This window comes from Mustela nigripes, chromosome 1 (genome assembly GCF_022355385.1).
Source record: "Mustela nigripes isolate SB6536 chromosome 1, MUSNIG.SB6536, whole genome shotgun sequence".
Classification (NCBI taxonomy): Eukaryota; Metazoa; Chordata; class Mammalia; order Carnivora; family Mustelidae; genus Mustela; species Mustela nigripes.
Window position 1 is genome coordinate 41478730 of NC_081557.1, and position 11484 is coordinate 41490213.

General features: G+C 39.6%; 1 protein-coding gene across 2 annotated transcripts in view; it reads right to left on the reverse strand.

Moving 5' to 3' along the window:
- IPO7 (importin 7) overlaps positions 1–1637 on the reverse strand; it is a 57021-nt gene extending 55384 nt beyond the window's left edge. The window contains exon 1 of one of the 2 annotated variants that reach the window (XM_059408546.1): positions 1387–1637. In XM_059408546.1, coding sequence (XP_059264529.1) covers positions 1387–1470 — 84 coding nt within the window. In that variant the 5' untranslated portion in view covers positions 1471–1637. The remainder of the gene's footprint in view (positions 1–1386) is intronic. The other variant, XM_059408555.1, reaches the window with a different exon arrangement.
- Between the last annotated feature and the right edge of the window lie 9847 nt (positions 1638–11484).

Here is an 11484-nt window from a genome sequence, read left to right on the forward strand (position 1 = left end):
TCGCATTTATGTATATATTAAGACTTAACTTTTTTATTTTAAAACAACTGTACACTTGATTTGTCTAAACTCTGTAGGTAGTCTTCAAATATAAGTTCATTGAGGGCAGAGATCTCTAAAAAGAGCACTGTACATTTAAGATGTCCAATTAGGAATACTCCTGTGGCTTCTGTAAAGTCAATATAATGTTTTTAAGTGAGTTTCCTACTAAGAGAGCATTAAATAGGAGCATTAAATTAGATAAGAGGAGCATTAAAATAACTGAATTTCTACCTTAAAGAGGGGCTTCTTTTTCCATTTAAAAATAAATGTACACTGAACTTCACTAAAGCTTGCAGACTCAGTGGGATACCAAAAGACAATTATTAACTGGCATAGGAAATTACAGGGGTCCTTTTAAGATGCCTTTAAAATACTCATTGAAATATAAAAAGTTGCAGAAATTTAGAAACAAACAATGAAACTGAAGACAGTACAACAATATACCCCACATATTACGGCTGTTTTCCAAAGGGTGGTCCCCCGAAAATAAAGGGGGAAAAGGGAACCAATCCTCCGCAAGCTGATAAGGAGCTTGGCACGTTTCAAGGCACCCTGCTTTACACTGTCTCACTTTGACCGTCACAGCAACCCTGTGGCCTAATTTTATGAATGGGAGAAATTCAGCATCAAGAGGTTAAGTGACTTGTCCAAGGTCAGTCAAGAAAATTAGTGGTTCAGCTCTACCTAAAGGGTGCACTTCACCTGACACTTTCTACTACACCGCCCTGCCTCCCCGACTGAGGCATTAGCAGAGTAGAACAGTGAATCAGACTGATAGAGGTAGCCCGCACTACCCTCGCCCTGCCCAAGAGGCGGGGGCTTGCCTCTGAAAGCTTTCCCTGGCCGCTCAGTCGCAGAGAAGAAAGTTGTACAGATCACGGATCAGCCCACTGAAGTGACAAGCTGACAGGCGAAACCCCCAAAGGACCGGCTCTGCATTCCCAAGAGCCCCTCCGACCCCGGCGCCAGCGAGACTGCTCCCGGAAACGTCTGAAAAACCTCCCAGTGAGTTTCGCCCCCTCCTGGGCGCGAGGAATGAGCTGGGAATGAGCCAGAGGGCGGCCGGCCACCCAAGCCAGCCATGTGTCCAGCCCGTCACGCCCGCCTCGCCTCAGCCGGCTCCTCATGCCTTGACCGCAGCCAGAGGCCCAGCTCAGGATCCGACGCAAAGGCTGCCTTGGCCGCCACCACCACCGCAGCAGCCCGAGGCGCCCTGGCGTGGCACTCGTAGTCAGGTCCCCGCCCCACACCTCCAGTTGGGCCCCTCAGCGACGCCGTCCGCGCCTCTGGCCAGGCCCAGAGGGCTCGGCCTGCCACAGTCAGCCGCCCGCCCGGCGTCCTTACTTCATTGAGCTGGCGCTCCGCGGCCTCACGCAGGGCTGGGTCCATGGTGCCCCTCAGGGCCTCGATAATGGTGTTGGGGTCCATCGCAGCGCGGACTCGGTCAAACCCGGGGCTCGGGTGCTACTGGGCCAGGAATAGCGCCGCTCACTGCGCACATGGACCCGCCGCGCTCCGCAGCGGCAACCGGCGCGAAAGGAAAGAGAAGCGCCAAGGCCCCGGATAGAACCTCTTCGCCTCGGCGTGGAGGCGGGAGATGCTCCAGCCACTTCCTGTCGGCGCGAACGCGGGGCTCCTTGGGAGATGTAGTCCACGAGAGCTTTACGCAGCCCACGTGGCCCTGAACTGTCTCTCCTAGAGACTAGTCTTGTTTTTCAAAAACGAAAAATGTTCAAACTGCAAGAAAAAAATTAAAGCAATCAAACGCAAAAAAATTTCCGAGAATAATATGCCTATAGTGACCGTGAAGTAAATCTGATGCAATGTGTGATGCGATCCATGGCTAGTAGCTTTGTAATTGAAGGTAATCTTCTGGAAAGCAGTTGATCTGTGTTTCTAAATGCCATAAAAATGCTCATAATCTTTGCCCCCAAAATTACCATTCATGAGACTTTATCCTAAGAAAATAACACAAAAGATTAAATGAGCTTTATGCGTGAAAGGTATTATAACACTACATATTTATGATTACCAAATATTAAGAGGGTTTTTATTGAGTATCCAGATTTTGGTTAGGAACTTTATATAAATCACCTGTAAATGCAGAATAAGACATAATCCCTATTAGAATCCCCCCTTCTTTAAAACAGTTAAACAGTTTCAGAAAGATTAAATAACTTGCCCCCAAGTTCACTTCCTAAGAAGCTGACCTAGGATTTCAAATCCTAGGATGTTTCTGTTTCGAAAGTTTTCATTCTCTTCACTGAATCACTCTGCCTTTCAAGAAAAATGTCAATGTGGGGATTGTCAAGCAAATTAAAAGAATTCAATCAATTAAATATTTCACAGCCACTAAAAATTACAAATATTATATACATTGTAACAACACAAAAAGTTATGTGATGCTATGGCTTTGTAACATGGACAAAAACTGGGAAGCAAAGCTGGCAAATAAAATCAATTGATTTTCTAGGATGGTGAGATTTTGAGTAATTCCCTTTTATATTTGTCATCATTGTAATAAGATTATATAAACATAGTTATGTAAAATTAATCATAAATCTTCAAATGCAACTTGTTAAAAGGTCACTTATTGCTTTCAGTTTGCAGAAAGGAGAAAGGGGTGCAAAAAAGCTTTTCCCTGGAATAATGGACTTTGCAATATTAATATCTCTTATACGCCAACCATTGTGCCTGGAAGTGAGGTTTATGTAATTATTCCTAATTTATGAATAAAGAATCAAAGGCTCATATAAGCTATTTAAATTGTGAAAGATCATAAAATTTCCATAATATAACTTGTTGTTAGCTCTGTCAGTGTACTGACAATCTGCTTAAGAATTTCCTCTCCCTGGGGCTTCTGACTGGCTCAGTAGGAAGAACATGTGACTCCTGATCTTGGGGTCATGAGCTATTGATCTTGAAGTCCTGAATTTGAGCCCCACATTGGGTCTACACCTAGAGATTGCTTAAAAATAAACTTAAAAAAAAAAAAAAAACCAATTTCCTCTCCCTACACATTCCTTGATTGTGAGAGCCTTAAAAATAAGGATTATGTTTTATTCACTTTTGTATCCTTATCTCCTATCATGAAGCTTAAATGTCTGCTAAGAGTTCAATAAATATTTTAGTGAATAAATGAAGAAAGGGATAAATGAACTAGTGATGACTTGGTCGTTGAGCCAGAATTGAAACCTCAATCTTCATGATTCCAAAGCCAGTCCTCTTTACACTACTACATATCTATTTTAGATTCCAGAATTGACTTGTACATTATGAAATTGTGACAATTATAGCATAGCACAATGTATAAAAGTGCTCCAAAAATGTTACTTCCCTGGGCGCCTGGGTGGCTCAGTGGTTTAAAGCCTCGGCCTTGGGCTGGGGTCATGATCCCGTGTTCTGGGATTGAGCTCCTCATCAGGGCTCTCTGCTCAGCAGGGAGCCTGCTTCCTCCTCTCTCTCTGCCTGCCTCTCCACCTACTTGTGATCTCTGCCTGTCAAATAAAATCTTTATTAAAAAAATGTTATTTCTCTTTCCCTGAAACTGAAAGGGAAAAGAAGTAGTAGTGGAAAATAGGGTTTTTAAGCTATAGTACTGGGAACTGGGAACCAGCAAGTTTTGCAGATCTAAAGCTGAAGTGGGGCCTGTGTCTCATGCTTCAGATAGAGCCCATAGGATGCTAGATACCGTCTGGGGAGCCAGAGCTCCTTTATCCACACAAGGAACGTGGCTCCAGGACCCTCCAAAAGGTTAGCTGCAGGGTGATTAGTATACCCAACTTATTTGTAGGTTTATTGTTTTTTTGTCAAGCAAGTGACAGAGAGGATGTTACTTATATGACTAGAAATACAGATGTGAGCTCCTCCAGGGCAGAGACCATGTCTATCTCTTTGTGGCAAACACAGAAATGAACATGTGCTCAACAAATGTGTGAAAATTAAAGAAAAAACTGCCACATTAGGTCAGTATAAACATCAGTAGATAAACTTTTTATCTCATTGTTCAATCCCAATTCCTAGTACCACAATAGCCAATATAGATAAAATACCTTCTCGGGCAAGATTAGTCTGAGGAAATCAGAAAAGTATAAAATAATTTTAAGCTGGAATGCAATTGGACAAAAACAGAGGTAAGGAACAATGTAGGGGTGACTTGGTTAACTATAAATGACTTGGTTAATCTTATAAATGATGGTTCCGTTGTTCACACAGAAAAAAGGCATATCTTCTGCAAGTATGAAAGGAAAGGAGGGTTCAGGGCGTGACCATACAACTATAATATAAGGAAACAAAAAGAATCAATTTTCTCTTTACAAACTTCCATTGGAGGCTTTTGTGGATGAACACCAGTGATAAAGCCTTGAGGATAAATATCTAGCACCCAAAGGTATCTTAAGACCTAGACAGATGTGTCTGAGATAACTGGATTTTGTAAAGACATTCCACAATTACTGAAGCTTCACATCCTATCTATCTTTTGTTAGGCCTATTTCAGACATCCCAAATATTTCAGACAAAATTTTTCATGAAATTTAATTTTTTCAATAATGGTTATCATTATACTTGTAACTAAATGAAATTCATTTTTACACCTTGGTAAGATTTTTACTCTAGGACGCCTGGCTGGCTCAGTTGGTTGGACGACTGCCTTCGGCTCAGGTCATGATCCTGGAGTCCCGGGATCGAGTCCCACATCGGGCTCCCAGCTCCATGGGGAGTCTGCTTCTCTCTCTGACCTTCTCCTCATTCATGCTCTCTCTCACTGTCTCTCTCTCAAGTAAATAAATAAAATCTTTAAAAAAAAAAAAAAGATTTTTACTCTAAACAATTCAAAATGTAGGGGTTAGGGTGGCTGTCTGGCTCAATCAGTAGAGCTTGGTACTCTTGATCTTGGGGTAGTGAGTTCAAGCCTGACCTTGAGGGTAGAGTTTACTTTAAAAATAAACAAATAAAATAAGTTTTCCTGTGCAATACCCTTTCCCAGTGTCTGCTAACTCCTGGGACCACAGTGGAAGAAAAAAAAAAAGGTGGGAATTTAAAAAAAAGACAAGGAAGCTAAAAAAAAGAGTGATTGGTTATGTTCTGAGCCATGTACCAACTGTATTGCCTTGAGTAAAGCTTTTATCCCACTGGCCCTCTTTAGTTGTTGTTCCTGTGAAGTGTTAAATAATTCTACCTAGGCTCCCAAAATTATTCTGAGAATCAAATGAAGTTGGGGAGTGCTTTGTAATTAAAAAGCTCAGAACAAAAGTAAATTGCTATTGGTATTTTAAGGCAAGGACTGAGGAGAAAGGAAAGTAAGAGGGCAAGGAAGGAGAGTTATAGAAGGTGACGAAAGGAGGACTTTCTTCAGAGCATCCTTCCTGGCAGCTGTGGTTCTGCACGTTCGGCAGCTCGATAGGTACGTGTGTAAAGGTTAGTATGTGCAAGAAAAAGTAAAAGACAATGTTGTACAGAAATTGTTGAATGAAGACCATTCTTTATTGCATTTCTTTTAAATACACTGACTTGCACAAAATTGGAGTTCATGCCCTAAACCACATAAACAATTTTAAAGATAAACTTCATCAAAGTATTATTTACTTAAAATTCAATGAGGGTTCACAAAGTTATACATTCATGTCACTCTACCACAATCAACATATAGATTGTCTCCATCAGCCCTTCCCGATTAATCCTTATGTGTTCAGCTCTGTGCCTCGTATGCCCACCAATATGTTTTCTATTACTATCAATCAGATTTGCCTTTCCTACTTTTTCATATAAATGGAATCATGCAGAAAGTGCTTTTTTAAAAAAATTTATTTATTTGACACAGAGAGAGAGATCACAAGTAGGCAGAGAGACAGACAGAGAGAGAGGGGAAAGCAGGCTCCCTGAGCAGAGAGCCTGATGCAGGGCTCGATCTCAGGACTCTGAGACCATGACCTGAGCCGAAGGCAGAGGCTTAACCCACTGAGCCACCCAGGTGCTCAGTGTCTAGAAAGTGCTTTTTGTGTCTAGTTTTTCCTTCCATGATGTTGAGGGTATCAGCAGTTCCCACCTTGCTAAATGACAGTCCGTTACCTGATATACAACAATTATTCATTCATCCGTTGCTGGACATTTGGGTCATTTATAGTTTTTTGCTATTGTGAATTAAGCTGATATGTACATTCATGAACAAATCTGAATGTGGATATATGTTTTCATTTCTCTGGTAAATAGCAAAGAATGGAATGGTTGATTTGTATTTTAAGTGTATATGTAACTTTACAAGAAACTGCTGAGGGCGCCTGAGTGGCTCAGTCAGTAAAGTATCTGCCTTTGGTTTAGGTCTTAATTTCAGGGTTTGGGAATTGAGCCCCACATCCAGCTTTCCTGGCTTCCTGCTCCTCAGGGAGCCTGCTTCTTCATCTCTCTCTGGCTGTTACTCCCCCTGCTTGTGTGTGCGTGTTCTCAAGTGAGAGTTCTTGCTGTCTCTCTCTGTCAAATAAATAAACAAAATCTTAAAAAAAGAAAGAAGGAAAGGAAAAGATTTTCTCCTATATTTTCTTATAGAAATCTTGTAGTTTTAGCATTTATGTTTTGATCTATGGTCCAGTTTGAGAGGTGTGTGTGTGTGTGTGTGTGTGATGGAGATAGGGTTGAAGTTATTTGTTTCTGCATATGGATATCGAGTTAGTTAGTACAGCAGAATTCTTTAAAAAGTTTATCCTTGGGGCGCCTGGGTGGCTCAGTGGGTTGAGCCGCTGCCTTCGGCTCAGGTCATGATCTCAGAGTCCTGGGATCAAGTCCCGCATAGGACTCTCTGCTCAGCGGGGAGCCTGCTTCCCTTCCTCTCTCTCTGCCAGCCTCTCTGCCTACTTGTAATCTCTCTCTGTCAAATAAATAAATAAAATCTTTAAAAAAGAAAAAAAAAGTTTATCCTTGACCATTGAATTACCTTGGCCCCTTTGTAGAAAATTAATTGACCAAATACGTGTAGTTCTATGTTTGAATTCTCTACTCTGTTCCATTGATCTATTTATCTGTCTATGTCAATATCACAGTGCCTTGATTAATGTAGCTTTATAGTAAGTTTTACAGTCAAGTAGTGTAAATTTTCCAACTTTGTTACTCTTTTCAAATTGTTTAAACTATTCTAGGTTATTTTCATTTCAAAATACATTTGGAAAATTCAGCTTGTTAATTTCCAGTTTTAAAAAATTCTATTGAGGTGCGCCTGGGTGGCTCAGTCCGTTGAGCAGTTGCCTTCCACTGGGGTCACGATCCCAGCATCCTGGAATGGAGTCCCGCATCAGGCTTCCTGATCAGGGAGGAGCCTGCTTCTCCCTTTCCCTCAACCTGCCGCTCTGCATACTTGCACTCCATCTCTCTGTCAAATAAATAAATAAAATATTTTAAAAAATAAATTAAATTAAAAATTTTAAAAAGTCTGTTGAGGGGCGCCTGGGTGGCTCAGTTTAAGTGTCTGCCTTAGGCTCAGTTCATGATCCCACAGCCCTGGGATAGAACCACCGCTTCCCTGTTCACCAGGGAGTCTGCCTCTCTCTCTCCCTCTGCCCTACCCGTCCCCCAACCCTACTGTTCATGTGCACCCGCACAATCTCTCCCTCTTAATAAATCTCTCCCTACTTAATAAATAAGTAAAATCTTTTTTAAAAAGTCTGTTGAGATTTTGATAGATATTGCATTTAATCTACACACCAGGGAGACCTGACTGGCTCTGTTGATGGAGGGTGTAACTCTTGATCTTGGGGTTGTGGATTTGAGCCCCACATTGGGTGTGTAGACTACTTAAAAATAAGATCTTAAAAAGAATCTGCACATCAGCTTGGGTAAAATTAACATCTTAACTATATTGAGTGGTTTTTTTTTTAAGATTTTAAAAATTTATTTGACAGAGAGAGATCACAAGTAGGCAGAGAGGCAGGCAGAGAGAGAAAGAGAGGGAAGCATGCTCTCTGCTGAGCAGAGAGCCCGATGCGGGACTCGATCTCAGGACCCTGAGACCATGACCTGAGCCGAAGATAGCGGCTTAACCCACTGAGCCACCCAGGAGCCCCCTATATTGAGTGTTTTGATCCTTGAACATAGTATATCTCTCCATTTATTTGGATATTTAAAAAATTTCTCCCAGCAATATTTTTAGTTTGCAGTACATAGATTTCACACATATTTCCCTAAATGTATCCTTGAATATTTCATGTTATATAAAATATATGTATAATTTCAAATTGTTTTTTAAATATATTATTTCATTACTCATTATTTTTAACTGGTTTTGCTTATATCTAGAAAGACAATTGATTTTTTGTATTTTGACTGTATCCTACAGTCTTGCTAAGTTAACTTACTGATTTTAGTATTTTTTTCTAAATTCTTTAGAATTTCCTGTGCATATAATTAGATCTTCTGCATTTCAAAATGGCTTTAGTTTCTCCCCATACTTTAGCCATAGAGTTTTCATAGATTCTCTCTAACAAGTTGAAAAGTTTCCCTTTCATTTCTAGTTTTCTTAGAATTTTTGACATGAACAGGATGTTGAATTCTGTCACATGTTTTTTCTAGAGCTATTGATACCATCGTATTCATTTTCTTCTTTATTCTGTTCATGGGGGGCATTATATTAATTGATTTTTTACATGTTGCTTTCCTAAAATAATCCTCACTTGGTCATAATATATTAACATTAAAAAACATTTTTATATATTGCTGGATTCAATTAGCTAATTTTTTGGAGACCATTTGTACCCATCTTCATGAGGGGTATTTGTCAGTAGTTTTCTTTTCCTAGATGGCTTTACCTCGTTTTAATATTAAGGTAAAGCTAGTCTCCTAAAATACTCTTCTTCCATCTTTGTTTTCTGAAAGAATTTGTGTAGAACTGGCATTTGATTTCTTCTTTAAATATTTGGTAGAAATCAGCAGTGAAACTATCTGATCCCTGGAGTTTTCTTTCTGGAAAAATTTTTGAATTATGAATATAAGTTTTAATAGAATAGGACTATTTAGACCTTGGGGGGCATACACTAAATTTTTACTTTGTTATTATTATTTTTAGTTCTCTCCTTAATGTTTTCTCCTTTTTAGATAGAATTCTAAAAATTTAAGTAGAGTTGACACAATATTGTATTAGTTTCAGTTGTACAACATAGTGATTTGATAATCACTAACTGAAACAATTAGTTTCAGTTGTACAACATAGTGATTTGATAATTATATACATTACAAAATGCTGACCATGATAAAGTGTGGCTACCATCTGTAACCGAAGTTTTTACAATATTATCAACGATTTCCCCTATGCTGTACTTTTTATCCCCATGACTTATTTATTTTATAACTGAAAGTTTGTATCTCTTAATCCTCTTCACTTATTTAACTCATTCCCCCACTCCTACCCCTCTGGTAACCCCTAACTTGTTCTCAGTATTTATGAGAATGTTTCTACTTTGTTCCATATATAAGTAAAATTCCATATATAAGTAAAGTCATGTGGTATTTGTCTTTCTCTTTCTGACTTACTTTACTTAGCCTAGTCCCCTATGTCCATCCATGTTATCACAAATGGCAAGATTTCATTTTTTTAATGGCTTAGTTATACCCTATTATATACATTGACAGAGAGAGAGAGAGAGACTCTTTAACTTCTTAGCTTTGACATGACTGAAGTCCTCAATGTGCTATTCTGTAAAATAGAACAATAGTATTTCTATCATTAGATTGTTGTAAGATCATATATACCAAGTAGTTAGCACAAGCCATGAACACAGAGTACAGGAAACTCAACAAGTGGTAATTTGAACAGACATCTCACCAAAGAAGATATGCAGATGGCAAATAAGTATACGAAAAGATGCTCAACATCATACATCATTAGAGAACTGCAAATGAAAACAATGAGATATCACAATATACCTATCAGAACAACTAAAGTCAAAAACACCGACAACACCAAAACCTGGTGAGACTGTGAAGCAACAGAAACTCTCTTTCATTGCTAGTGGAAATGCAAAATGGTACAGACACATTGGAAGTTTGGCAGTTTCTTACAAAACTAAACATATTATTTTTTAAGGTTTTGTTTAGGGGCACCTGGGTGGCTCAGTGGGTTAAGCCTCTGCCTTTAGCTCAGGTCATGATGGCAGGGTCCTGGGATCAAGCCCCGCATCGGGATCTCTGCTGGGGGGGAGCCTGCTTCCTCCTCTCTCTCTCTGCCTGGCTCTCCACCTACTTGTGATCTCTGTCAAATAAATAAATGAAATCTATTTTTTTCTGTTTTTTTTTTTTTTTAAGATTTTATTTATTTGTCAGAGAGAGAGAGAGGGAGAGAGAGCGAGCACAGGCAGACAGAATGGCAGGCAGAGACGAGGGAGAAGCAGGCTCCCTGCCGAGCAAGGAGCCCGATGTGGGACTCGATCCCAGGACACTGGGATCATGACCTGAGCCGAAGGCAGCTGCCCAACCAACTGAGCCACCCAGGCGTCCCTGAAATCTTTTTTTTAAAAAAATTTTATTTGTTTATTTGAGAGAGAACAAGAGCAAGAGAGAGCACAAATGGGGGGGTGAGCAGCAGAGGGAGAGAAAGTAGGTTCCTCGCTGAGCAGGGTGCCCAAAGAAAGGTTCCATCTCAGGACCCTGGGATCATAACCTGAGCCAAAGGCAAATACTTAAGTGACTGAGCCACCTAAGTGCCCCAAAACTAAACATATTCTTACCACACAATCTAGCAATTGTTTTCCTTAGTACTTACCCAAATGAGTTGAAAACATATTTCCATACAAAAATCTGTACATGAATATTTATGGTAGCTTTATTCATAATTGCCAGACTTGGAAGCAACCAAGATATTGTTCAATAGGTGAATGGATAAATAAACCACGATGTTCATGCAACGGTATACTACTCAGCAATGGAAAGAAATGAGCTATCAAACCACAAAAAAATAGAGGAACCTTAAGGGTATGTTGCTAAGTGAAAGAAGCCAACATGAAAAGATTGCATACTTTATGATTCTAACTAAATTACATTTTGGAAAAGGCAAAACCGTGGAAAAAGTGAAAATATTAGTGTTTGGCAGGGACTCAAGGGATGGAGAGAGAGATGAATAGAAGGAGCATAGAGGATTTCTAGGTAGTAAAACTACTCTCCATGATACTGTAACAGTGGGTACTATATGATCTTATGTATTTATCAAAACCCATAGAATGTACAACACAAAGAGTGAATCCTAATGTAGATGATAGACTTTTGTTACTAATATATCAATATCAGTATCAGTTCATGAATTATAATAGAAGTACCACATCAATGAAAGATATTAATAGTAGGGGAAACTATCTAGGAAGAGGTGAAGGGACAAGTGGAACCCATTGTATGTTCTGTTCACTTTTTCTAAAGTGCTCTAAAAACATAAAATCAATTCAAAAATCAATAGTGGTAAAATGATAAAAT